General features: G+C 44.8%; 1 protein-coding gene across 1 annotated transcript in view; it reads left to right on the forward strand.

The window, feature by feature from the left end:
* Window positions 1–6,270, forward strand: part of LOC145360408 (Fc receptor-like protein 5) — a 96,161-nt gene extending 89,891 nt beyond the window's left edge. Inside the window, exon 10 of the mRNA XM_080215607.1 lies at window positions 6,122–6,270. Within this exon, the coding sequence (XP_080071733.1) occupies window positions 6,122–6,270 (149 nt within the window). The remainder of the gene's footprint in view (window positions 1–6,121) is intronic.
* Window positions 6,271–24,161: the final 17,891 nt, after the last annotated feature.

The following is a 24,161-nucleotide window of genomic DNA, read 5'->3' on the forward strand; positions in this document are numbered from 1 at the left end:
ATCAAGGCGTAGCGGAGAAATCAGGTGAGACCATAACTTTACATCTATCTACTTGCTAAACTTGAAGCAGCAACTGCAGTAACGCCCAGAGGAAGAGCATTAGATGGCGAGTGTTCCTAATTACCGTCTACTCCCCGAAGGGATAACGTTTGTAGAGATAAGGGTTCGGGTTAAGGAGCACACAAGATACTAAAAGATGTCAGATCGCGTGGCGTTTAGAAATCTGGGCCAGAACTGATTTATTGGGGTACAGAGTTGTTTTTTGTGTGCTGTACAGGCAAAATATACAATTCATAGAGTAGATAGCAGAGAGGGAAAGGGGAGGGTGCAGAGTGTAGTGTTGCAGTTACAGATAGGGTGAAGAGAAGGATCAGCTTAATATGTGACGGGGCCATTCAAAAGTCTGATAAATTTTGATGAAGTCTGACAAATGGCAGGGAATAAGCTGTTCTTACGTGTTTTCAGACTTCTGATCTTTTTTCCTGATGGAAGAAGGTGGAAAAGAGTGTATCTGGGATGGTTGAGATGCTTAATTATGCTTTTCCAAGGCAATGGGAAGTGTAAACGGAGTCAATAGATGGGAGGCTTGTTTGGGGAATGGACTGGGCTACATTCATAGCCTTTTGTAGTTTCTTGCGGTCTTGGTTAGAGCAACACCAGGTTAAAGTCCAACTCATTTATTTGATAGTAAACTCACAAGCTTTTGGGGTTTGTCCCTTCGTCGGGAGACGAAGGGACAAACCCCAAAAGCTTGTGAGTTTACTATCAAATAAATGAGTTGGACTTTAACCTGGTGTTGTGAGGCTTCTTACTGTGTTTACCCCAGTCCAACGCCGGCATCTCCACATCAGAAATCTGGGAGGTAGAGAATTTCCAACCTTGTCCCCTGGGTGCAAATGCTTGAAGTAAATAAAGAACAGTGTACTTTGAGAGCGTGGGCAATGTCCATCCAAACACCTACCATGAAACCAAAGATGGCAACAGCAAGTGCAAAGTCCAGGGAGCATTCAGAAGAAAGCCTAGGGGCTGGCAAAAAAGGGAGAGAGCCGGAGACTGGACAGTGGCGAGCACAGGGCCACGGCTGCAGTCCGGAAAACAGGAAAAATTCAAGGGTTCAGCACAAGGATTGGATCCACGCCATCATCCCCAGATACATTCCAGAGGACAGGATGCTCGCGACAGGCTAGAACTGGGACAAAGGCAGAAAAAGGGTCACAATGCTTCAGGATTATATAAAAAAAGACCACAATATCAAGTTAAAATCCAACAGGGTTATTTAATTTCACAAGCTTTCGGAGCACTGCTCCTTCATCAGGTCAGCCAGTCACCTGAGGGAGAAACAGCGCCCTGAATGATACCAAATAAACCTGTTGGACTTTAACCTGGTGTTGTGAGACTTCTTACTGTGTTTACCCCAGTCCAACACCGGGATCTCCACATCAATAAAAAGATCAAAGATTAGGTCAGTGTACTATTTTATGCAGTTAGAACCATTGCTGGTGATTTAATTTGAACTGGTTTGATATATTATTGTCACATGTATTATCGTACAGGAATAAGTATTATTTCTTGTGCGCTATACAGACAAAACACACCGTTCATAGAGAAGGAAAGGAGAGAGTGCAGAATGTAGTGTTACAGTCATAGCGAGGGTGTAGAGAAAGATCAGCGAGGTAGGTCCATTCAAAAGTCTGACAGCAGCAGGGAAGAAGCTGTTCTTGAGTCGGTTGGTTTGTGACCTCAGATTTTTGTATCTTTTTCCTGAAGGGAGAAGGTGGAAGAGAGAATGTCTGAGGTGCGTGGGGTCCTTAATTATGCTGGCTGCTTTGCCGAGGCAACGGAAAGTGTAGACAGAGTCAATGGATGGGAGGTTGGTTTGAGTGATAGATTGGGCTACATTCACAATCCTTTTGTAGATTCTTGAGATCTTGGGCAGAGCAGGAGCGCAGACCAAGCTGTGATACAACCAGAAAGAATGCTTTCTATGGGGCATCTGTAAAAGTTAGTGAGAGTCGTAGCTGACATGCCAAATTTCCTTAGTCTTCTGAGAAAGTAGAGGTGTTAGTGGGGCTTTCTTAACTATAGTGTCGGCATGGGGGGGACCAGGACAGGTTGCTGGTGATCTGGACACCTAAAAACCTGAAGCTCTTGACCCTTTCTACTTTATCCCCATTGATGTAGACAGGGGCATGTTCTCCTTTACGTTTTCTGAAGTCGATGACAATCTCGTTCATTTTGTTGACATTGAGGGAGACATTACTGCCGCATTCTCTATCTCATTCCTCTACTCTGTCATTGTTTGAGATCCGACCCACTACGGTGGTGTCATCAGCAAGCTTGAAAATCGAATTGGGGGGGAATTTGGCCGCACGGTCATAGGTGTATAAGGAGTATAGTAGGGGGGCTGAGAACACAGCCTTGTGGGGCACTGGTGTTGAGGATGATGGTGGAGGAGATGCTGTTGCCCATCCTTACTGATTGTGATCTGTGAGTTAGAAAGTTGAGTCCCTTAACTTTACAAACTCCTTCCCAAATCCAAAGTTTTTTCTTGGAAAGGTGTTGAACTTCAAGTGGAAATTAAGATTATCCAAACAAGGGGAACCTCGCTGGCTGTTCCCTGGCTGTACAATAGCTTGTTATTTTTACATAGATTGGTACAGCCTCCCAGATCGGTTAACTTTACCATCCCAAACCAATCTTCTAATCTTAAAATCATAAATGTTACAGCACAGTAACATTTGGCAAATTGATCTTGGCATTGGTTCATTTAAAACTTTAGTGGTCATTGTATCTAAATTAAACATACTTGCACTTAAAATAATGTAGCCTCTTTTCCAATTATACCATCAGCGAAGTTCCAGATCCATGGAAGAATGAGGTGAGGACATTAAGTATTGAATTTTATTATTCGTTTGCTTTGAAGTTTATTTGTTAATGTCACAAGTAAGGCTTACATTAACACTGCAATGAAGTTACTGTGAAATTCCCTTAGTTGTCACAGTCTGGTGCCTGTTCGGGTCAACTGGCACGTCTTTCAGATTGTGGGAGGAAACCAGAGCACCCAGAGGAAACCCACGCAGACACGGGGAGAATGTGCAAACTCTACACAGACAAGCTAGGAATTGAACTTGAGTCCCTGGCGCTGTGAGGCAGCAGTGCTAACCACTGTGCCACCGTGCCAACCCTATCACTGTGCCACCGTGCCAACCCTATCACTGTGCTACCGTGCTATACAGAGTTGGACCACCCATCATTGCAACAGAAATCGCTTTGATTCAGAAAGAGTAACTCGGTCTACAACTCTCGACCCTTTCTATTTTGTTGTAGACAGTGAGGATGGATGTTACAGTTTGCAGAGGGACAAAGATAAGCTGCAGAGCTGGGCCGAGAGGTGGCAAATGGAGTTTAATGTGGAAAAGTGTGAGGTGATTCACTTTGGTAAGAGTAACAAGAGTACAGAGTATAGGGCTAATGGAAGGACTCTTGGTAGTGTCAATGAGCAGAGAGATCTCAGGGTACATGTGCATAGATCCCTGAAAGTTGGCACCCAGGTTGATAAGGTTGTTAAGAAGGCGTACTGTGTGTTAGCTTCTATTGGTAGAGGGATTGAATTTTGGAGCCGTGAGGTCATGTTGCAACTGTACAAAACTCTGGTGCGGCCGCACTTGGAATATTGTGTACAGTTCTGGTCGCCGCGTTATAAGAAAGATGTGGAGGCGTTGGAAAGGGTGCAGAGGAGGTTTACCAGGATGTTGCCTGGTTTGGTGGGAAGGTCTTATGAGGAAAGGCTGAGGGACTTGAGGTTGTTTTCGTTAGAGAGAAGAAGGTTAAGAGGTGACCTAATTGAGGCATACAAGATGATCAGAGGGTTAGATAGGGTGGACAGTGAGAGCCTTCTTCCTCAGATGGTGATGGCTAACACGAGGGGACATAGCTTTAAATTGAGGGGTGGTAATTATAGGACGGATGTCAGAGGTAGGTTCTTTACTCAGAGGGTAGCAAGGGTGTGGAATGCCCTGCCTGCAGCAGTTGTGGACTCGCCAACTTTAAGGGTGTTCGAATGGTCAGTGGATAGGCATATGGATAACATTGGAATAGTTTAGGTTAGAGGGTCATTAGATTGGTTCCACTGGTCGGCGCAACATCAAGGGCCGAAGGGCCTGTACTGTGCTGGAATGTTCTATATTCTATAATTAAGTCACACCCAAACCCACCCCCCCACACTTACAGAAGCACATTCAAGCTCTCAGAAATATCCACACACTAATATAAACCTTACATTTGTGTACTGCAATGTCCACAAACAAAAATTAAATAAAGTATAAAATAATCAGTTTTTTAGCACTAAGTATTGGGCAAATTGTCTATTTTTAAAATAGTACCATAAAGTATTTTAATATAAGACGGGGGGAGGGAATTTTCCAAACTTACCCAGGTCCCTGGAGCTGTGAGGCAGCAGTGTTAACCACTGTGCTACCCCAAATCTAACACTTAGAGGCAGACTTTTCAGGAGTGAGTTTAGAAAACATTTCTTAATGCAATAGAAGTTTGAAATTCTCTGTTTCTGTCCAAAGATGTGGGGGTTGGGCTGGTTGGGCCAAGCTCACTTCACCCTAGTGTCAGAAGATTAGCAGGATAAAAATGCGGGGTTACGGGAATAGAGCCTGTGTGGAGTTGTGGTCGGTACAGACTCAATGGGCCAAATGGCCTCCTTCTGCACTGTAGGGATTCTATGATTCTATGAGCGATCAAATGTAAATTTGAAATCTGACATTGATAGAATTTTGTTCGCCAAAGGTTAGGGGGAATGTGAAGTAAGATTGCAAAGTGGCTACGATTTGATTGATCAGATGGACCAGCTGAGGAATCAGGTGGGAATTAAATGGCGATACATTTGGCAATTTGAAACAAGTGGAGTTGCTCAGAAAATACAAACAATGATCTGAAGGAATGAGTTCCGATCCCAACAGGGGGCAGCTGTTCATTAAATAAATCAGGAAGAACCAGCTAGCATTAGAAATAATAACCACAAAACAAACTCATTGCAGTAAAATCCTAGCTGGTTCACTAATCCCTAAAGGGACGAAAAGCTGCCATTTTGCCCCCTCCGACCAATATATGACTCCAAACCCACAACAATGGGACTCTTAACTTCATCTGAAATAACCCAGTGGGCCCCTCAGTTATAATTAAGGAGGCAGCTCACCATTACTTTGGACAAGATTGGACGCAGCCTCACAGCCCCAGCGGCCTGTGTTCGATTCTGGCCTCAGGTCACTGTCTGTGTGGAGTTTGCACGTTCTCCCTGTGTCTATGTGGGTTTCCTCCGGATGCTCTGGTTTCCTCCCACAGTCTAAAGATGTGCAGTGTTGGTGGATTAGCCATGATAAGTTACCCTTTACTGTCAGGGGGATTAGCAGCGTAAATGTGTGGGATTATGGGGTTAGGGCCTGGGTTGGATTGTTGTCAGTGTAGACTCGATGGGCTGAATGGCCTCTTTCTGCACTGTAGGGATTGTACGATTCTATGAGTAAAACTGACTTTGCCACATTCTCTGAATGAAAGTACTGTGCGCAGTTCTGGTCACCTCACTACAGGAAGGATGTGGAAGCTATTGAGAGAGTGCAGAGGAGATTTACAAGGATGTTGCCTGGATTGGGAGGCATGCCTTATGAGGATAGGTTGAGGGAGCTGGGACTCTTCTCCCTGGAGAGACGAAGGTTGAGAGGCGACCTGATAGAGGTTTATAAAACGTTGAGAGGGATAGATAGGGTGGATTCTCGGAGGCTATTTCCCAGGGCTGAAATGGTCGCTACGAGAGGACACAGGTTTAAGGTGCTGGGGAGCAGGTACAGAGGAGATGTCAGGGGTAAGTTTTTCACTCAGAGGGTGGTGAGTGAGTGGAATCGGCTGCCGTTGGTGGTGGTAGAGGCGAACTCGCTGGGGTCTTTTAAGAGACTTCTGGATGAGTACATGGGATCTAATGGGATTAAGGGTTATAGATAGGCCTGGTAGGTATGGATATGATCGGCGTAACTTGTGGGCCTGTTTGTGCTGTGGAGTTCTACGTTGTATATAAAATGGGTGCGATTCTGTGGCCTCCCTGTGGCGTGATTCTCAGCGATGGGAGGCTGCGTGACATTGTCCAGTGGCGGGGACTTCCTGGTCCTTCCACAATCAATTGGATTTCCCATTGATCCCAACCCACACCGGCTGGAAAACAGCAGCAGGATTCACCCTCAATGGGACCAGAAGATCTCTCCGGCGTGAAGGGCCAGAAGATTTTACCCAGCAACAAATGGAGCGACTACAGTAGTGAGAGGAAGGTAATATTGTGTCGTGTTCATCATAAGAATCAACCTATATAAAAGTTAATGATTAAAAGGAATCCATAAGATTATAAGTTAATTGAGAAAGGCAGAAAGCTGAAACTATGGAGCAGTTAGTTTAACATCTGTTGCTGGGAAACCGTTGGAATCTATTAGTCAGGACATTTGGAAAGTCAAAATGCAATCCAACAGAGTAAGAATGGTTTTACGAAGATAAATCATGTTCGGTTAATTTGCTGGAGTTCTTTGAAGATGGAACAAGCAAAGTGGAGCCCTGTAGACATTGCGTACCTCCAGAAGGCATTCGATAAGGTGCCGCACTACAGGTTAATCCACAAAGTAAGATCCCATGGGGTTAGGGGTAAGATATTAGCTTGGATAGGGGACTGCCAAACCAACAGAGATCCGAGATAAATGGGTTTCTTTTCTCTTGGCAAGATGTAACTAGTGGGTTTGGTCTTCAGGTCCCAACTATTTAGCATCTATAGTAATGACTTGGGTTGCAGTTGTGTAGAACGTTGGTTAGGCCGCATTTGGAGTACTGCGTCCAGTTCTGGTCGCCTTACTACCGGAAGGACGTGGAGACCCTGGAGAGAGTGCAGAGGAGGTTCACCAGGATGTTGCCTGGTTGGAAGGACTGGGTTATGAAGAAAAATTGAGCAAATTGGGGCTGTTTTCCCTTGAAAGATGGCGACTGAGGGGGGGTCTAATAGAGGTATATAAGATTATGAAGGATATAGATAGAGTAAACAGAGGTAAGCTATTTCCTATGTTAGAGACACACAGTACGAGGGGCCACGGGCTTAAGGTGAGGGGGTAGAGGTATAACACAGATATTAGAGGGAGGTTTTTCCACACAGAGGGTAGTGGGGGTATGGAATGCTCTGCCAAGTAAGGTGGTGGAGGCAGGCACGCTGGAGTTGTTTAAGAGTAACTTAGACAGGCACATGAGTGGGTTGGGGATGGGTGGATATAGGAGATTGTTTTAAATAAGGTTCATTAGCATTGAGACGTCCCTGGTAATGTAAAAGGATATGGAATGATACTAATGTTTTTCTCTTTTAATTCACAGGTTTTAAGTCGGTCCATCTTGTTGTCCAACGAGGGGCATACACGCGATGGGCTGCTCTTGGATGTTTGAGAATAGCCTAGTGCTTCATATCGTTAGTGTGTGCTTAAACTGGACCAGATACTGGGCAAGACGACAGCTCAGTGACTATCGCTGATTGCTGTGCAGACACATGGATTTGGGCCGGTGTCTGTGGGAGTTTGCGCATTCTCCCCGTGCTTGCGTGGGTTTTCTCCGGGTGCTCTGGTTTCCTCCCACACCCCAAGGATGTGCGGTTAGGCTGATTGGAGGTAATAAATTGTCCCTAAATTAGTTTCCCTCAATGCGGAATGCCGTAAGCATAGATAAGGGTCATGGGTGGAGGGGGGACTGGTAATGTTAAAATGGCGGCGCAGGCTCATTGGGCCGAAGGGCCTGTTCCCCGGGCTGTTTTTGTTCTTTATTCTTTGTTGCAACTATATTTGTTATTGGTACAGTTTTAGTTCCCTTCTTTGAGGAACAATGTAAATGCGTTTGAGGCAATTAAGATTCACTCAATGGATTCCAAGAATGAAGGATTTGTCTAATGAAGAGAGATTGAGCAGTCTAGGCTGGAGTTTTGAAGAAATCTAATTGAGGTATATTAGACACTAAAAGGAATCGACAGGGTAGAAACAGAGAGGATGTTTCTCCTTGTTGGACATTCAAGAACGAGAGGTTTAGGCGAAGGGGTGGAAGATTTAAAACAGAAATGAGGAAGAGAGCCGGGAATCTGGAATTCTCTAACCCAGGGTGCTGCGGAAGCTGAAACACTCAACAAGTTAAAGGAGATAGGTTATTAGTTAGCAGTGGGATGCAGTGTTATGGGGACAGAACCAGAAGATGGAGAGACGAGACTGAGGTGATATCAGCCATGATGATATTGAGTGGCTGCTCACATCGAGGGGCTGGATTGCCAAGTTCTTATGTTCTTATCTATAGTTTAAAAATAATTCCCTCCGAGGCTACATTTCTAAAATTAGAAAGTACGGATGCCTATATATATGAATGTTCTCGCACTCTGGACAGCAGAGGCCGTGCCCCGTTTATATAAAAGCTCAGTAAAGGTTTTTCTGGAAGAATTAAAAATTATCATCATCATTAAAAGAAGAAAATTGATTGAAGCATTAGAGGAAAAAACAATGCATCACTTTCTTTGTTTTTCTTTATTTAGTTGCTGTCCTTCACCTTCAGGAACAGGCGAGGAGCGACGACGTAAGTTACAAAGACTCAGGAGGGTTGAATCTTTGTTCTGATGTTGGCTGATGAGTGGAATTTGTGACTAATTACACCATTCATTTCAGGGTCAGCGAGATACCTGCCCCAACGTCTCTGTAATTTTGAACCTCAAAAGCATCTACAGGTCTTCTGGGCACAAGGCATTCTCCCCCTCAACAAGACATCCAGCTCCAAGCAAAGCAACAGTCTTTAGCACTTCAATTATTTCAATATTTCCTGGAGACAAGTTATATTTGCGGACACTGGAAAGCTATTCAGCTTTACAGAGATGGTAACAAAGACAGATGAACTTCCCAATCGACAATGAAAAGAACCAAAGGACAAGATTTAATGTTTTAAGACTTTTACTGTAATAAACTAAAATCAATGGAATAAAACAGTCATTAACAGGCAATTTTATACATCAAAAGGTACTATTTTGCATTAATTAATGCAACCAAAATATGTTTTATGGAATCCTTCCCACATTTGTTGTGTTTCTGGCAGATATGTAGCGTTACAGGAATAGTCCCACAGTCACTCCTATTCTCCAGCAGGAGTTCACTTCTCTCTACCCAGTCAATTTGAAACTTCCAGCGCCTTTTGACAGCTGTTCCACTCAGCCCATGTCTTCCTCAATATGATTTGATTTATTATTGTCACATGTATTAGTATACAGTGGAAAAGTGTTGTTACTTGCACCTTATACAGGCCATTTATAGAAAAGGAAACAAGAGAGTTACAGTTATAGCTAGGGTGTAGAGAAAGATCAACTTAATGCGAAGTAGCTATCAGGAGCAAGGGGTCAGCGAGAGCACGCCCTCCACTCTGGAAGCTGTGAGAAACTGTGGGCCTTTCTGATAAGTACAGTATCACCTTTCCAAATAGGGTTGAGAGCAGTTCAACTGTACATTCGATATTTTAAAATATACTTAAGCACACAAAATGTGTTGGTCTGAAAGACCAATAATTTTAAATAACATTATGGTGTTAACAAATTTTCCCTAAATTAGGCATCCCTCAATCTGGTTATGGTTCCGTTATTGTGGAGTCCAATAGGTGTAGACAAAGGTCATGGGTAGAGGAGGGCACTCACAATGTTAAAATGGCGGCACGGGCTCGTCGGGCCGAAGGGCCTGCTTCCCGGGCTGTGTTGTTCTTTGTTTGTTCTATTAAATTTTAAATCAATATTTCCATGACCATTTCAACTTGCACTTTTCGACCTCACACATCCTGAGGCCTCCTCGAGAGGATTATGACAATTGCGGCGATGGATTGAACAAGGGAATTTTGTTTAATAAGCTGAAACCAGGATCACATGAGGGGGAGGTGGGCTGTCTGAACTTCCTTAATTAAATAATCTCTGGATCTTATAGCGGATAAACCTGTGTCCGACTGCAGAACAGCTTTCTCAAAGGCCCAGCCACAGGAAGTGTCCGACCCAAAAGGGGTACCTGGAAGAGTAACATGATTACCACCAGCAAAGGACACCCTCTCAATTCTGATTCCTTAAATCTTCAACAGCCCCATCTGTCCTTTTGCTTTTCTTTCAAACTGGACTCTCATCAGCTCTCACAGTCCCTTTGTTCCTGCAGCTTAAGAAGGCAGCTATCCTTTTTCTGTGAGAAATTGAAAAGATATTAAAACTACCATCCCGCCTCATTGAGTTTCTCTCCTTGTACCAACCAGATTACTTGGGCATGTAATTCACTGGACTCCGGGGAAGTGCCGGAAGATTGGAAAACGGCCAATGTTACGCCGCTGTTTAAAAAAAGGTAGCAGGCAAAAGGCGGAGAATTATAGGCCGGTTAGTTTAACGTCCGTAGTTGGAAAAATGCTAGAATCCGTCATCAAAGAGGAAATAGCGAGGCACCTAGAAAAGAATGGTTTGATAGAGCAGACGCAGCACGGATTTGTTAAGGGGAAGTCATGTTTGACGAATTTATTGGATTTCTATGAAGATGTGAATAGTGCGGTAGACAGAGGGGAATCGGTGGATGTGGTGTTTTTGGATTTCCAAAAGGCGTTTGATAAGGTGCCTCACAAAAGGTTGCTGCAAAAGGTTAGGGTGCATGGAGTTGGGGGTAAGGTGTTAGCGTGGATAGAGGATTGGTTGTCTAATAGGAAGCAGAGAGTTGGTATCAATGGGTGCTATTCTGGTTGGCGGTCGGTGACTAGTGGAGTGCCGCAGGGATCGGTGCTGGGGCCTCAGCTATTTACCATTTATATAGATGATCTGGAGGAGGGGGCTGAGTGTAGGGTGACGAAATTTGCTGATGACACGAAGATGAGTTGTAAATGCAAAATTTGTAAAATTTTAAAATAAAAAAAATTGTAAAATAAAAAAGTTGTAAATGCACCTAGTTTGGGGGCGTTTAAGAGATCCGTGGATAGGTTTATGGATGGAAAGGGTTTGGTTTAGGTTAGAAGGTCATTGTTTTTTAACTGGTCGGCGCAACATCGTGGGCCGAAGGGCCTGTTTTGCGCTGTAATGTTCTATGTTCTATATGAGTGGAAAAGCGAATTGCGTGGAGGGTGTGGAAAGTCTGCAGAGGGATCTGGATAGGCTGAGCGAGTGGGCGAGGACCTGGCAGATGGAGTATAATGTTAGCAAGTGTGAGGTTATCCACTTTGGAAGAAATAATAGTAGGAGGGATTATTATTTAAACGGTGAAAAGCTGCAGCGTGCTACGGTGCAGAGGGACCTGGGGGTCCTTGTGCACGAATCGCAAAAACCCAGTCTGCAGGTGCAGCAGGTGGTCAGGAAGGCGAATGGGATGCTGGCCTTTATAGCGAGGGGGATAGAATATAAAAGTAGGGAGGTCTTACTGTAACTGTACAGGGCACTGGTGAGGCCGTAGCTGGAGTACTGTGTGCAGTTTTGGTCGCTGCAGTTGCGCAAGGATATTTTGGCCTTGGAGGGAGTGCAGAGGAGGTTCACTAGGCTGATACCGGAGATGAGGGGGTTGGACTATGAAGAGAGACTAAATAGACTGGGTCTGTACTCGTTGGAGTTTAGAAGGCTGAGGGGGGATCTTATAGAGATGTATAAGATAATGAAGGGGATGGATAGGGTAGAGGTAGAGAGATTTTTCCCGCTTAGAAAGGACAGCAGGACTAGAGGGCACAGCCTCAAGATAAGAGGGGGGCAGTTTAGACCAGAGTTGAGGAGGAACTTCTTCACTCAAAGGGTGGTGAATCTCTGGAATTCTCTGCCCGTTGAAGTGGTGGAGGCTGCCTCGCTGAATATATTTAAGACACGGGTAGATAGGTTTCTGATAGACAAGGGAATTAAGGGTGAAAGCGGGAAAGTGGAACTGATCCACTTCAGATCAGCCATGATCTTATTGAATGGTGGGGCAGGCTCGAAGGGCTAGATGGCCGACTCCTGCTCCTATTTCTTATGTTCTTATGTATCAAAGCTGAGATGTTTTATCAGGAATTCTCTGTTCTGCTTTGAATGGAATGTACATTTCAAAATCAAACCATCCTGTAAGTTCGGTGTTCGTTCCCTGTACTTATCACCTCCCCTGAAGAATGAAAATAATTATCATGGTATTGATTTTATTTCCATCGCACTATACAGCAAACTACAACATTGCAAACACTAAAACAGCAAACCTGTTACAAGAGTACAGATAACATTCTTTTCTCTGTCACATTTCACCAAGAAACATTCTGGCTGGGTGGAATGGTGTTTAGCACTGCTGCCTCACAGTGCTGGGAACCCGGGTTCGATTCCCACCTTGGGTCACTGTGTAGATTTGAATGTTCTCCCCGTGTCTGTGTGAGTTTCCTTCGAGTAGTCCAGTTTCCTCCCAGTCCACAAATATGCTGAGTTAGCCATGCTAAATTGTCCCTTAGTGTCAGTAAGTAACCGTGTGGGGTTATGGGGCTGAACAGCTGAAGAATTCCAACCTCTGTCTTAATAAAACTATGTGGCTTAACCTGTAGCAACTAACTGTATGCGATAATAAAGATATAAAATCAAGCTTGTGTGTGTTGTTAAGACTCCCAACTCTTTCTAAAATTGGTAATCCACTTTCAATCTCAACGAAAGATTACTTTTTGCGTTTTGTCCCGTTTGAATGAGTTTTCGATGCCTTTCATCAATAGATTGTACTTTAGTTTAACATGCTCCCTGTTGCTTTTTAAAATCTGCAGCGGAACGGGATTCATGATGGGCTCAAAGTCGTGTGACCTGCTGAACTTTGTCAAGAACAGCTTTGTGCTGGCAATCCGGCTGGGTTTTGGCTGTGAATCGGAATCTGAGGAGAAATTCCTGCCGGGGGGAATGACCATCTGGATTCAATAATTTTCTTTTATGTAACTTGAAAACCAGATTCCAAATGATCATCGAGGCTTTGACTTTACAAACAGCCTCTCAGCCCTTTCTGTTTGGCTCCCCATCTCCATTTCCTCCCTTCACATCCAAGTCTTTGAAAAAAAACTCAACATCTGAATGGTCCCTCATAACAACTGAACCCACTTAATTCAAGATTATTTTTAACTTTTAAATTACTTTCTACGATCTAGCCCACTCACCATTTTCCTGTCCACTTTAATCCCGTAATAAATTTAGTGGACCACCACTCATACTCAAATAAATAATTAAAGAACATAAGAACATAAGAAATAGGAGCAGGAGTCGGCCATCTAGCCCTTCGAGCCTGCCCCGCCATTCAATAAGATCATGGCTGATCTGTCGTGGCTCAGTTCCACTTTCCCGCCCTCTCCCCATAACCCTTAATCCCCTCTCTTATCAAGAACCCATCAACCCGCTTCTTAAAAATATTTAGCGAGGCAGCCTCCACCACTTCAACGGGCAGAGAATTCCAGAGATTCACCACCCTTTGAGTGAAGAAGTTCCTCCTCAACTCCGTTCTAAACCGCCTCCCCTTTATCTTGAGGCTGTGCCCCCTAGTCCTACTGTCTTTTTTGAGCGGGAAGAGTCTCTCCACCTCTATCCTATCCATCCCATTCATCATCTTTTACGTCTCAATGAGATCTCCCCTCATTCTTCTAAACTCTAACGAGTACAAGCCTAGTTTATTCAGCCTCTCCTCATAGCTCAACCCCCTCAACTCCGGTATCAGCCTAGTAAACCTCCTCTGCACTCCCTCCAGGGCCAAAATATCCTTGCGCAGGTGCGGCGCCCAAAACTGTTTGTTAACAAGTCACTTGACGCCAATATTAAGCTGTCCATGCTGTAAAATGATTGGCCTGGGTTATCAGGTGGGAATTGAAAGACCGATTTTCAAAAGTTTTACAAGGTAGCTTAAAAAGTTTAAAAGGTTCCCGCTTAGAAAGGACAGCAGGACTAGAGGGCACAGTCTCAAGATAAAGAGGGGGTGGTTTAGAACAGAGTTGAGGAGAAACTTCTTCACTCAAAGGGTGGTGAATCTCTGGAATTCTCTGCCCATTGAAGTGGTGGAGGCTGCCTCGCTAAATATATTTAAGTCACGGGTAGATAGGTTTCCGATAGACAAGGGGATTAAGGGTTATGGGAGAAAGCGGGAAAGTGGAACTGATCCACTTCAGATCGGCCATGATCTTATTGAATGGCGGGGCAGGTTCGAAGGGCTAGATGGCCTACTCCTGCTCCTATTTCTTATGGAAGAGGATATTGTGTATTGTGTATGGACTCACCTGCTCCAATAAACGCATCATCCCAATCTGACCTGCCCCCTCAAACTGCCCAAAGTCCTAGGCGTACCTGGCTCAGGGATCCTTATTCCTGGCGGCAGTCCCAGTGGTTTACTGCCAATAATCCTGGAACTTCCAGCCAATTGGATTGGCAAACAGTTCCAGAGAATGGACTTTCCTCGCCTGTGAGGGGTGACAGTGCAGCTCGCCCACAGCATGTTATGGCTGCGGGCTAGGCTGGCATGTAATAGTTCAGCTCCACACTGCCTTTACTCTTGGTGGGTAGGTGACGGGGAGGTACATTCACCCACCTATACCCCCCTCCCCATTATAACCCGCACGTTAATTTTCATAGAAAGCTAGCGATTCCCAGCTTTTCCTAAACAAACTTCAGTTTTCACAGCCGCAAAGTTCCCAAAACCCATTAAAATTCACTCTATATAAACAAACAGATAAGCAATCTTTTATCAGTATCCCATATCATTATTTCTTCACTTAATAAGAACATAAGAAATAGGAGCAGGAGTAGGCCATCTAGCCCTTCGAGCCTGCCCCGCCATTCAATAAGATCATGGCTGATCTGAAGTGGATCAGTTCCACTTTCCCGCTTTCTCCCCATAACCCTTAATTCCCCTGTCTATCAGAAACCTATCTACCCGTGTCTTAAATATATTTAGCGAGGCAGCCTCCACCACTTCAACGGGCAGAGAATTCCAGAGATTCACCACCCTTTGAGTGAAGAAGTTCCTCCTCAACTCCGTTCTAAACCGCCCCCCTTTTATCTTGAGGCTGTGCCCCCTAGTCCTACTGTCCTTTCTGAGTGGGAAGAGCCTCTCCACCTCTATCCTATCCATCCCATTCATCATCTTATACATCTCAATGAGATCTCCCCTCATTCTTCTAAACTCTAACGAGTACAAGCCTAGTTTATTCAGCCTCTCCTCATAGCTCAACCCCCTCAACTCCGGTATCAGCCTAGTAAACCTCCTCTGCACTCCCTCCAAGGCCAAAATATCCTTGCGTAAGTACGGCGCCCAAAACCGCACACAGTACTCCAGCTGCGGCCTCACCAATGCCCTATACAGCCGCAGCAAGACCTCCCTACTTTTATATTCAATCCCCCTCGCTATGAAGGCCAGCATCCCATTCGCCTTCCTGACCACCTGCTGTACCTGCAAGCTAGGTTTTTGCGACTCATGCACAAGGACCCCAAGGTCCCTCTGCACCGTCGTCTGCTGCAGTTTTTCTCCAGTCATCTCCGGTATCAGCCTAGTGAACCTCCTCTGCACTCCCTCCAAGGCCAATATATCCTTTCGCAAGTGCGGCAACCAAAACTGCACACAAACTTTCTGGAGCTAAATCCCTCATCTCCAACATCATTGACTGCTAATCCTGTAGCTCAGAGGATAACAACTGACTCCCCTGCTTCACCAGACAAGAATGGGGACACTCCAATCTTCAACAAGAATGTCCCCATAATTTCTCTGCACTTTGATCCGCTTTCGTTGTAAGTACAGGAGAACCTAGTAGCTTGTCATACGTTTTCTCCACAGGGGCAGGATTATCCAAAGCAACAACACTTTAATTTCTAACAATCAGTCCTTGAATGTTTTTCTTTATGATGAAGACAACCTGGTGCCTTTAGTGTTGGGGGTGTTATGGGCTGTAATGTCAGCCTTTTAACTGATCATGACTTTACCCTTCGAGTAACCAGACAACTAACAGAATTTTCTTAAAATGGTGTTTTGATACAAATTATAGCAAGGACCCTGGGAAGCTATAGTTCACATCCCTGTAGCTAGCCCACGTGGCATATTCCAAGATACAAAGGCATTTAAAGTTTTCAAAATTGTTTACAAGTAATTAGCATAAACTAAACACACTCACTTTATGCTGCTTCATTATAATATCCAGTTAGTGAGAAAACTCCACAGTACAGCTCATGTCTGTATCTGTGGATCAGTCCCATTTTCCAGTGACAGATGTCAGATTTATGTGCTTTACCAGACTAACGGCTTTGGTGTCTGTCTGTGAAAACTTTTAAAAGATCTTTGTTTTTCAGCCTGTGAGATTTTTAAACTTGTGTGATTATTAACTCTTTTGAAGGGTTAATATATTGGGATGTATAAAGTTGTACGAATGAAGTAGTGGCATGATGGGAAAATTGGTCAAGTATTTGGTACAAAATAAGGAAAACTCATCAAACTATTCCAAAATGACAGACCCCTGTAAGACTGATTCCACATAAGACATGAATGAGATCAGGGAAGGTCAAGACCTGATAAGGTTGACTCCGCATAACCTAGTGATGTATGAGTAAGACAAGATAAGGTCAGAAATGACAAGTTCAATCGGCCTCCTCCTGTTCTATCAAAAGGACAAGATCAAAGTATGAACGATGAGACAAAGAGTTTTAGGAGGTCAGCAGGTTGTACCATTATTTATGACATTGCTTATGATGCTATTATTGATTGAATTTTTGAATAAGCTCTGGTCACACAAACTGATAATGATTATATAAAAATACCAAACTGATTCTTTATGTAAGCGTAGATTGAGGGAGAATCAGCAAGGCGTAACCACGGCTCTCTGAACTCATGCTTTTGGCAATTCTGCATGCAGTCTTTTGGAAATAAAGATAAGTTGTTTTGTTAGAACGAACTTTGTTGAGTCAAGAGCCAGGAAAATTTCCACTTCAACAAATGCATTAAAATTGGTTAGCAGACAGGAAACAGAGATTAGGAATAAATGGGTCTTTTTCAGATACCTGGCAGTAACTAGTGAGGTCCTACAGGGATCAGTTCTTGGCCCCTGCTACTCACAATGATGAGGGAACAATATGTCATAGTACATACAGCAAGGAGACAGGCTCTTTAGCCCAAACTGGTCCACACCAACAAAAAACCCCATCTAAGCTAACCCCATTTGCCTGCAGTTGGCCCACATGCCTCTAAATCTTTCTTAACCAAGTATCTGGCCAAATGCCTTTTAAACATTGTCAATGTCCCTGCCTCAACTTCCAGCAACTCATTCCACATACGTACCATCCTCTGGAAAAACAGTTGCTCCTCAGGTTCCCATTAATTCTTTTCCCCTCTTCATTTAACCTGTGCCCTCTAGATCTCGATTCCCCAACCCTAGGGAAAAAGACTGAGTGCATTCACCCTATCCATGCCTCTAATGATCACCCCTCAGTCTCCTTCACTCCCAAGAAGAAAAGTCCTAGCCTGTCCAATCTCTCCCTATAACTCAGTCCCTCGAGTCCTGGCAACATCCTTGTAAATCTCTCCTGCATTCTCATTAATAACATCTTTTAGGCGATCAAAACTGAACAATACTCCAGGTGCGGCCTCACCCATGTCCTGTACAACTGTAACATAACTTCCCAACTTCAATACTCAGTGCCCTGACTGGTATTTCCGAGTTTGCTGACGACATGAAACTTGGTTGGAATGTGTGTGGTGAGGGGGACGTCAAGAGGCTTCAAGGTGATTTAGACAAGTTGAGCGAGTGGGCACACGCAGTACAATGTGGATGAATGTGAAATTATCCACTTTGATGGAGAAGCAGAATGGCAGAGTACTACTTAAATGGTCATAGATTGAGAAACCAGTCACTGAAAGCAAACAGGTAGGTACATTAAGCAACTAGCAAGACAAAAGGTATCATTGGTCTTCACTGCAAGAAAATTTGAATGGAGAAGCAAGGATATTGTATCGGGTGAGACCACACGTGGCGTATTGTGTTTTGATCTAAGAAAGGACATACTTATCATGAAGGGAGTGCTGCGAATGTTCAGACTGATTCTTGGGATGGCAGGATTGTTATATGAGACAAGATTGGATCAACTGGGCATGTATTCACTGGAATTCAGAAGAGAGGGGATCTAATCGAAACATCTAAAATTCAGCTAGGGCAGGATTCAGGGATATTGCTTCCTCTGGACTAGAACAAGGGGTCACAGCCTTAGGATACAAGGTTTAGCACTGAGATGCGGAGAAACTCCTTCACTCGGAGGGTGCTGGAGCTGTGGGATTCTCTCCCAGAAAGCTGTGGAAGCCAAATCAGAGTGAAGTTGAGGAGGAAATAGATTTCCAGGGTGTCAATGAGTATGAGCATTTGGTTACTCAGTGAGTATTTCAGCTGCTGTAAAGCAGCAATCGGAAACAAACAGCCAATTGGGAGGTCACAAGAAGCTGACAAGTTGAATGATCGGTAAGTGCTGATGGCATTACACCTTCTGGAAAGGCAAACCAGAACATTACCATCTCTATGGGGTTGGATTTGCTGTAAAAAGCAGCCTCCCATCCATTGACTCTGTCTATACTTCCCACTGCCTCAGCAAAGGTGCCAGCGTGATTAAGGACCCCACACACCCTCACTTCCACCTTCTTCCTTTGGGGAAAAAGATACAAAAGTCTGAGGACACAGACCAACCAACTCAAGAATGGCTTCTTCCCTGCTGCTGTCAGACTCTTGAATGGACCTACCTTGCATTAAGTTGATCTTTCTCTACACCCTAGTTGTGACTGTAACACTACATTCTGCACTCTCTCCTTTCACAGTACGAGGGGCCATGGGCTTAAGGTGAGGGGGGAAAGGTGTAACATAGATATTACAGGGAGGTTTTTCACACAGAGGGTAGTGGGGGCATGGAATGCTCTGCCAAGTAAGGTGGTGGAGGCAAACACGCTAGAGTTGTTTAAGAGTAACTTAGACAGGCACATGAGTGGGTTGGTGATGGGAGGATTTAGGAGATTGATTTAAATAGGGTTCATTAGCATTGGGACATCCCTGGTAATGTAAATGGATATGGTATGATAATAATGTTTTTTCTCTTTTAATTCACAGGTTTTAAGTCAGTCCGCCTTGTTGTCCAACGAGGGGCGTACATGCGATGGGTCGTACTTGGGCTGCTCTTGGATGTTCGAGATTGGCCTTGTGCTTCATGTCGTTAGTGTGTGATTAAACTGGACCAGATGCTGTGGGCAAGACGACAGCTCAGTGACTATCACTGTTTGCTGTGCAGACACATGGATTTGGGCCAGTGTCTGTGGGAGTTTGCGCATTCTCCCCGTGCTTGCGTGGGTTTTCTCTGGGTGCTCCGGTTTCCTCCCACACCCCAAAGATGTGTTATTAGGCTGATCGGAAGAAATAAATTGTCCCTAAATTAGTTTCCCTCAATGTGGAATGCCATAAAACAATAGATAAGGGTCATGGGTGGAGGGGGGGTACCGGTAATGTTAAAATGGTGGCGTGGGCTCGTTGGGCCTGTTTCCCGGGCTGTCCTTTGTTCTTTCCTTCTCTATGAACAGTATGCTTTGGCTGTATAGCACGCCAAGAAACAATACTTTTCACTATGTTAATAGATGACAATAACAAATCAAATCAAAAAACAAACTGCTCGATGTGCCCCCCTCTGCAGGGCTCTCCTTGGCCTAGGAGCTGTATGGCACAGCCATCAGCACCTCTGCCCCGACCCTAGACAAACACAGTAAGAAGTCTGACAACACCAGGTTTAAGTCCAACCGATTTATTTGATAGTAAACTCACAAGCTTTCGGGGTTTGTCCCTTCGTCAGGTGAACGGAGAGTTCTACAGGGCATATAACAGCTCAGCCTCAGACAGCTCTATCTGAGGCCAGAACTCTCCATTCACCTGACGAAGGGACAAACCCTGAAAGCTAGTGAGTTTACTATCAAATAAATCGGTTGGACTTAAAGCTGGTGTTGTCAGACTTCTTACCGTGTTTACCCCAGTCCAACGCCGGCATCTCCACACCTAGACGAACAGAGAGAAAGACAGAGAGCAGTTACAGTTCAACGCAGAGAAATAAAACCTCTCATGTTTTGGGAAAATAGAGATATACAGCATGGAAACAGGCCCTCTGGCCCCACTGGTCTACGCTGACCAGGCTTCCTAAACTGAACTAGTCCCATTTGCCTGTTCAGCCCATTTCCCTCTAAACCTTCCCATCCATGTACCTGTCCAAATGTTGGCATTGTACCCACCTTCTCTGGCAGCCCATTGCATACATGCATTATCCTGTGTGTGGAAAAGTTGCCTCTCAGGTCCCTTTTAAGTCTTTTTCCTCACCCTAAACTCCACCCTCTAGTTTTAGGCTCACCTACCCTGGGGAATAGACCTTGGTGATTCATCTTCTCTGTGCCCCCTCACGATTCTATAAACTTCAATAAGGTCACCCCTCATCCCCCCTACCCTCCAGGGAAAAAAATGCACCAGCTCCGCTTTATAATTCAGACCTTCCAGTCCCAGTAACATTCTTGTAAATCTTTTTTGCACTCTCTCCAGTTTAATAACACCCATTTTATAGCAGGATGACCAGAATTGTATGCAGTATTCTTACCAATGTCTTGTACACTTGTAACATGATGTGGAGATGCCGGCGTTGGACTGGGGTAAACAGAGTAAAAAGTCTGACAACACCAGGTTTAAGTCCAACCGATCTATTTGATAGTACACTCACTAGCTTTCGAGGTTTCCCTCTTCGTCAGGTGAATGGAGAGTTCTGGCCTCAGACAGAGCATATAAAGCACAGACAGTTTAGAGATTACTGATTAGAATGCAAATCCTTACACTTAACCTGCAGTTCAAGTCCTAAAGTGGCCGACAATGTGAGTGGAAGGAGCACTGATCACAGGTTAAAGGGATGTGTATTGTCTCCAGACAGCACAGTAAGTGAGGTTTTGCAAACACAGGCAAGTCATGGGGGTTACAGATAGTGCGACATGAACCCAAGATCCCTGTTGAGGCTGTCCTCATGTGTGTGGAACTTGGCTATCAGTCTCTGCTCAGCGACTCTGCGCTGTCGTGTGTCGTGAAGGTGGCCTTGGAGAATGCTTACCCGAAGGTCAGAGGCTGAATGCCCGTGACTGCTGAAGTGTTCGCCAACAGGAAGGGAACAGTCTTGCCTGGTGATTGTCGAGCGATGTTCATTCAGCCGTTGTCATAGCGTCTGCATGGTCTCCCCAATGTACCATGCCTCGGGACATCCTTTCTTGCAACGTATCAGGTAGACAACGTTGGCCGAGTTGCAAGAGTATTTACCGTGTACCTGGTGGATGGTGTTCTCACGTGTGATGATATCATCCGTGTCGATGATCCGGCATGTCTTGCAGAGGTTGCTGTGGCAGGGCTGTGTGGTCACACACAAGGACGGTCTCAACAGGGATCTTGGGTTCATGTCGCACTATCTGTAACCCCCGTGACTTGCCTGGGTTTGCAAAACCTCACTTACTGTACTGTCTGGAGACAATACACATCTCTTTAACCTGTGATCAGTGCTCCTTCCACACACATTGTCGGCCACTTTAGGACTTGAACAGCAGGTTAGGTGTAAAGATTTGCATTCTAATCAGTAATTTGGAAACTGTCTGTGCTTTATATGCTCTGTCCGAGGCCAGAACTCTCCATTCACCTGATGAAGGGGCTAACCCGAAAGCTTGTGAGTTTACTATCAAATAAATCGGTTGGGCTTAAACCTGGTGTTGTCAGACTTTTCACTTGTAACATAACAGCCCAATACTCAGACCACTGAAGGCAAGTGTGCCAAACGCTCTCTTCATCACCCTGTCTACCTATGAAGCCATTTTCAAAGAGCTAAGGAACAATCCCCCCTCGGTCTCTATGTTCAACAACTCTCCAGGGCCCTACCTCGCATTTATCTGAATTAAACTCCTGCTATTTCTCAGTCCACTGGCACGAGTTGATCAAGATCCCATTGTAGTCTTAGATCACTGTCTTCCCTGTCCACTATACCAATTTTGGTGTCATTTGCAAACTTGCTAATCATACCTCCTCTATTCTCTTTCAAATCATTTATATAAATGACAACCAACAGTGAACTCAGCACCAATCCCTGCGGCACACCACTCATCACAAGCCTCCAGTCTGAAAAACAACCTGCATCACCACTCTGTCCCCTACTGTATCAAATTGGCTAGTTCTCCCTGGATGCAATGTGAATGAATCTTACTGATTAGTCTACCATGCAGTATCTCGTAGGCTTTGCTAAAGTCCATGTAGACAATGTCTACCGCGCTGTCCTCATCTATTTTCCTGGTCACCCCTTCAAAAACCTCCTCCAAATTTGCTAAGACACGATTTCCCATGTAGGAAGCTGTGCTATCATTAACCAGCCTTGCCTTTCCAAATGGATGTAGATCCTGTGTCTCAGAATCCCTTCCAACAACTTACCCACCACTGACATTAGTTTGCAGTTCCGTTGCTTCTCCATTCTTGTTCTTAAGTAACAGCACAACATTTGCCTTCCCCAGACTTCCGCCAACTCACCTGTGGCTGTCAACGATACAAATATCTCTGCTAGGGGCCCTGCAATTTCTTCCCTCACCTCCCACAGCATCCTGGTGAATAGAAATATTGTAAGAAGTCTCACAACACCAGGTTAGAGTCCAACCAGTTTATTTGATAGTAATCTCACGAGCTTTTGGAAGCAGTGTGTGGAAGGCTCCACACAATATTACTATCAAATAAACTGGTTGAGCTCCAACCTGCTGTTGTGAGACTTCTGTGTTTACCCCAGTTCAACGCTGGCATCTCCACATCATGAATTCCCAGACGGTGGAGCAATGGAGAAATGCAAGGAGGCAGGTCACCAATTTAACCCTTTCCAGCCTAGATATCAGTGTGCTGCATCCTCTCCGAGGTTAAACTTGATGATGGGATGACTAAAACTCGGGGCAGCTGAAGCGTCCCTTGATTTGGAGCTCGAGATTGCGACCCATTTAATTCAGGGCAGCTCTTCCCCACCCCAGTGAGGTACTTGCTCCCAATCATTTCTGAGCAGTTACATTGGTGCAGAAACACCAGATTACACTACAAGGAGCTACATATCTTAAAATTACATAACTTTACGTCTTAAACCTTTTTCTACCCCCCGACCCCTCAATGGCTTGACAATGGCCATTCCTCTTAGTATAATGGCCTCCATTACTTATACATACATCTCCCGCCCATTCTTTGCCAACAGCACAAGATTCCACATTCTTTCAGGGATTGGCTCATTTCTATTTCTAGGTCTTCCTGCACAATATACACCCAGATGATGGCGGAGGCAGACACGTGGGGGTTTCCTCCGGGTGCTCCGGTTTCCTCCCACAATCCAAAGATGTGTGGGTTAGGTGGATTGGCTATGTTAAGAAATTGCCCCTTAGTGTCCAGCGATGCGTAAGTTAGAGGGATTAATGGGTATGATATGGGGGTAGGGCCCGGGTGGGATTGTGTTCGGTGCAGACTCGATGGGCCTCTTTTTGCACTGTAGGGTTCTATGATCTATTAAAGCTGCCTTGAGGTGACTGTGAGATCCCCATTAGAGGCAGGTATAGATGAAAACTGAATTAACACAAGTGTGGTCAAAGCTACACCACGTTATAAAAGAAACTGAACCTACTGCGAGATCAGGGACCCAGGGTGACGTACTTGGCCAGAGAATATGTTGTTCTGTATACATTTTCTTTACATGCTCTCGGTGTTAAACAGGTCCAACATAGCAACTGTTACAAGGTTAACTTTGGAGATCCTTTTTTTGCATTCCGGACTCAAGTGGTGCACTTTCCTGCTACATTCGATACTGCGAGGTCTGGATAGACTGCACGTGGAGAGGATGTTTCCATTAGAGATTAAATAGACTGGGTCTGTACTCGGAGTTTAGAAGGCTGAGGGGGGATCTTATAGAGACTTACAAGATAATGAAGGGGCTAGATAGGGTAGAGGTAGAGAGATTCTTCCCGCTTAGAAAGGAAACCAGAACTAGAGGGCACAGCCTCAAAATGGGGTGGGGGGGGGGGGTGCAGTTTAGAACAGAGTTGAAGAGGCACTTCTTCACTCAAAGGGTGGTGAAT

The sequence above is a fragment of the Carcharhinus amblyrhynchos genome, chromosome 31, assembly GCF_965287045.1.
Source record: "Carcharhinus amblyrhynchos chromosome 31, sCarAmb.v2.hapA, whole genome shotgun sequence".
NCBI lineage: Eukaryota > Metazoa > Chordata > Chondrichthyes > Carcharhiniformes > Carcharhinidae > Carcharhinus > Carcharhinus amblyrhynchos.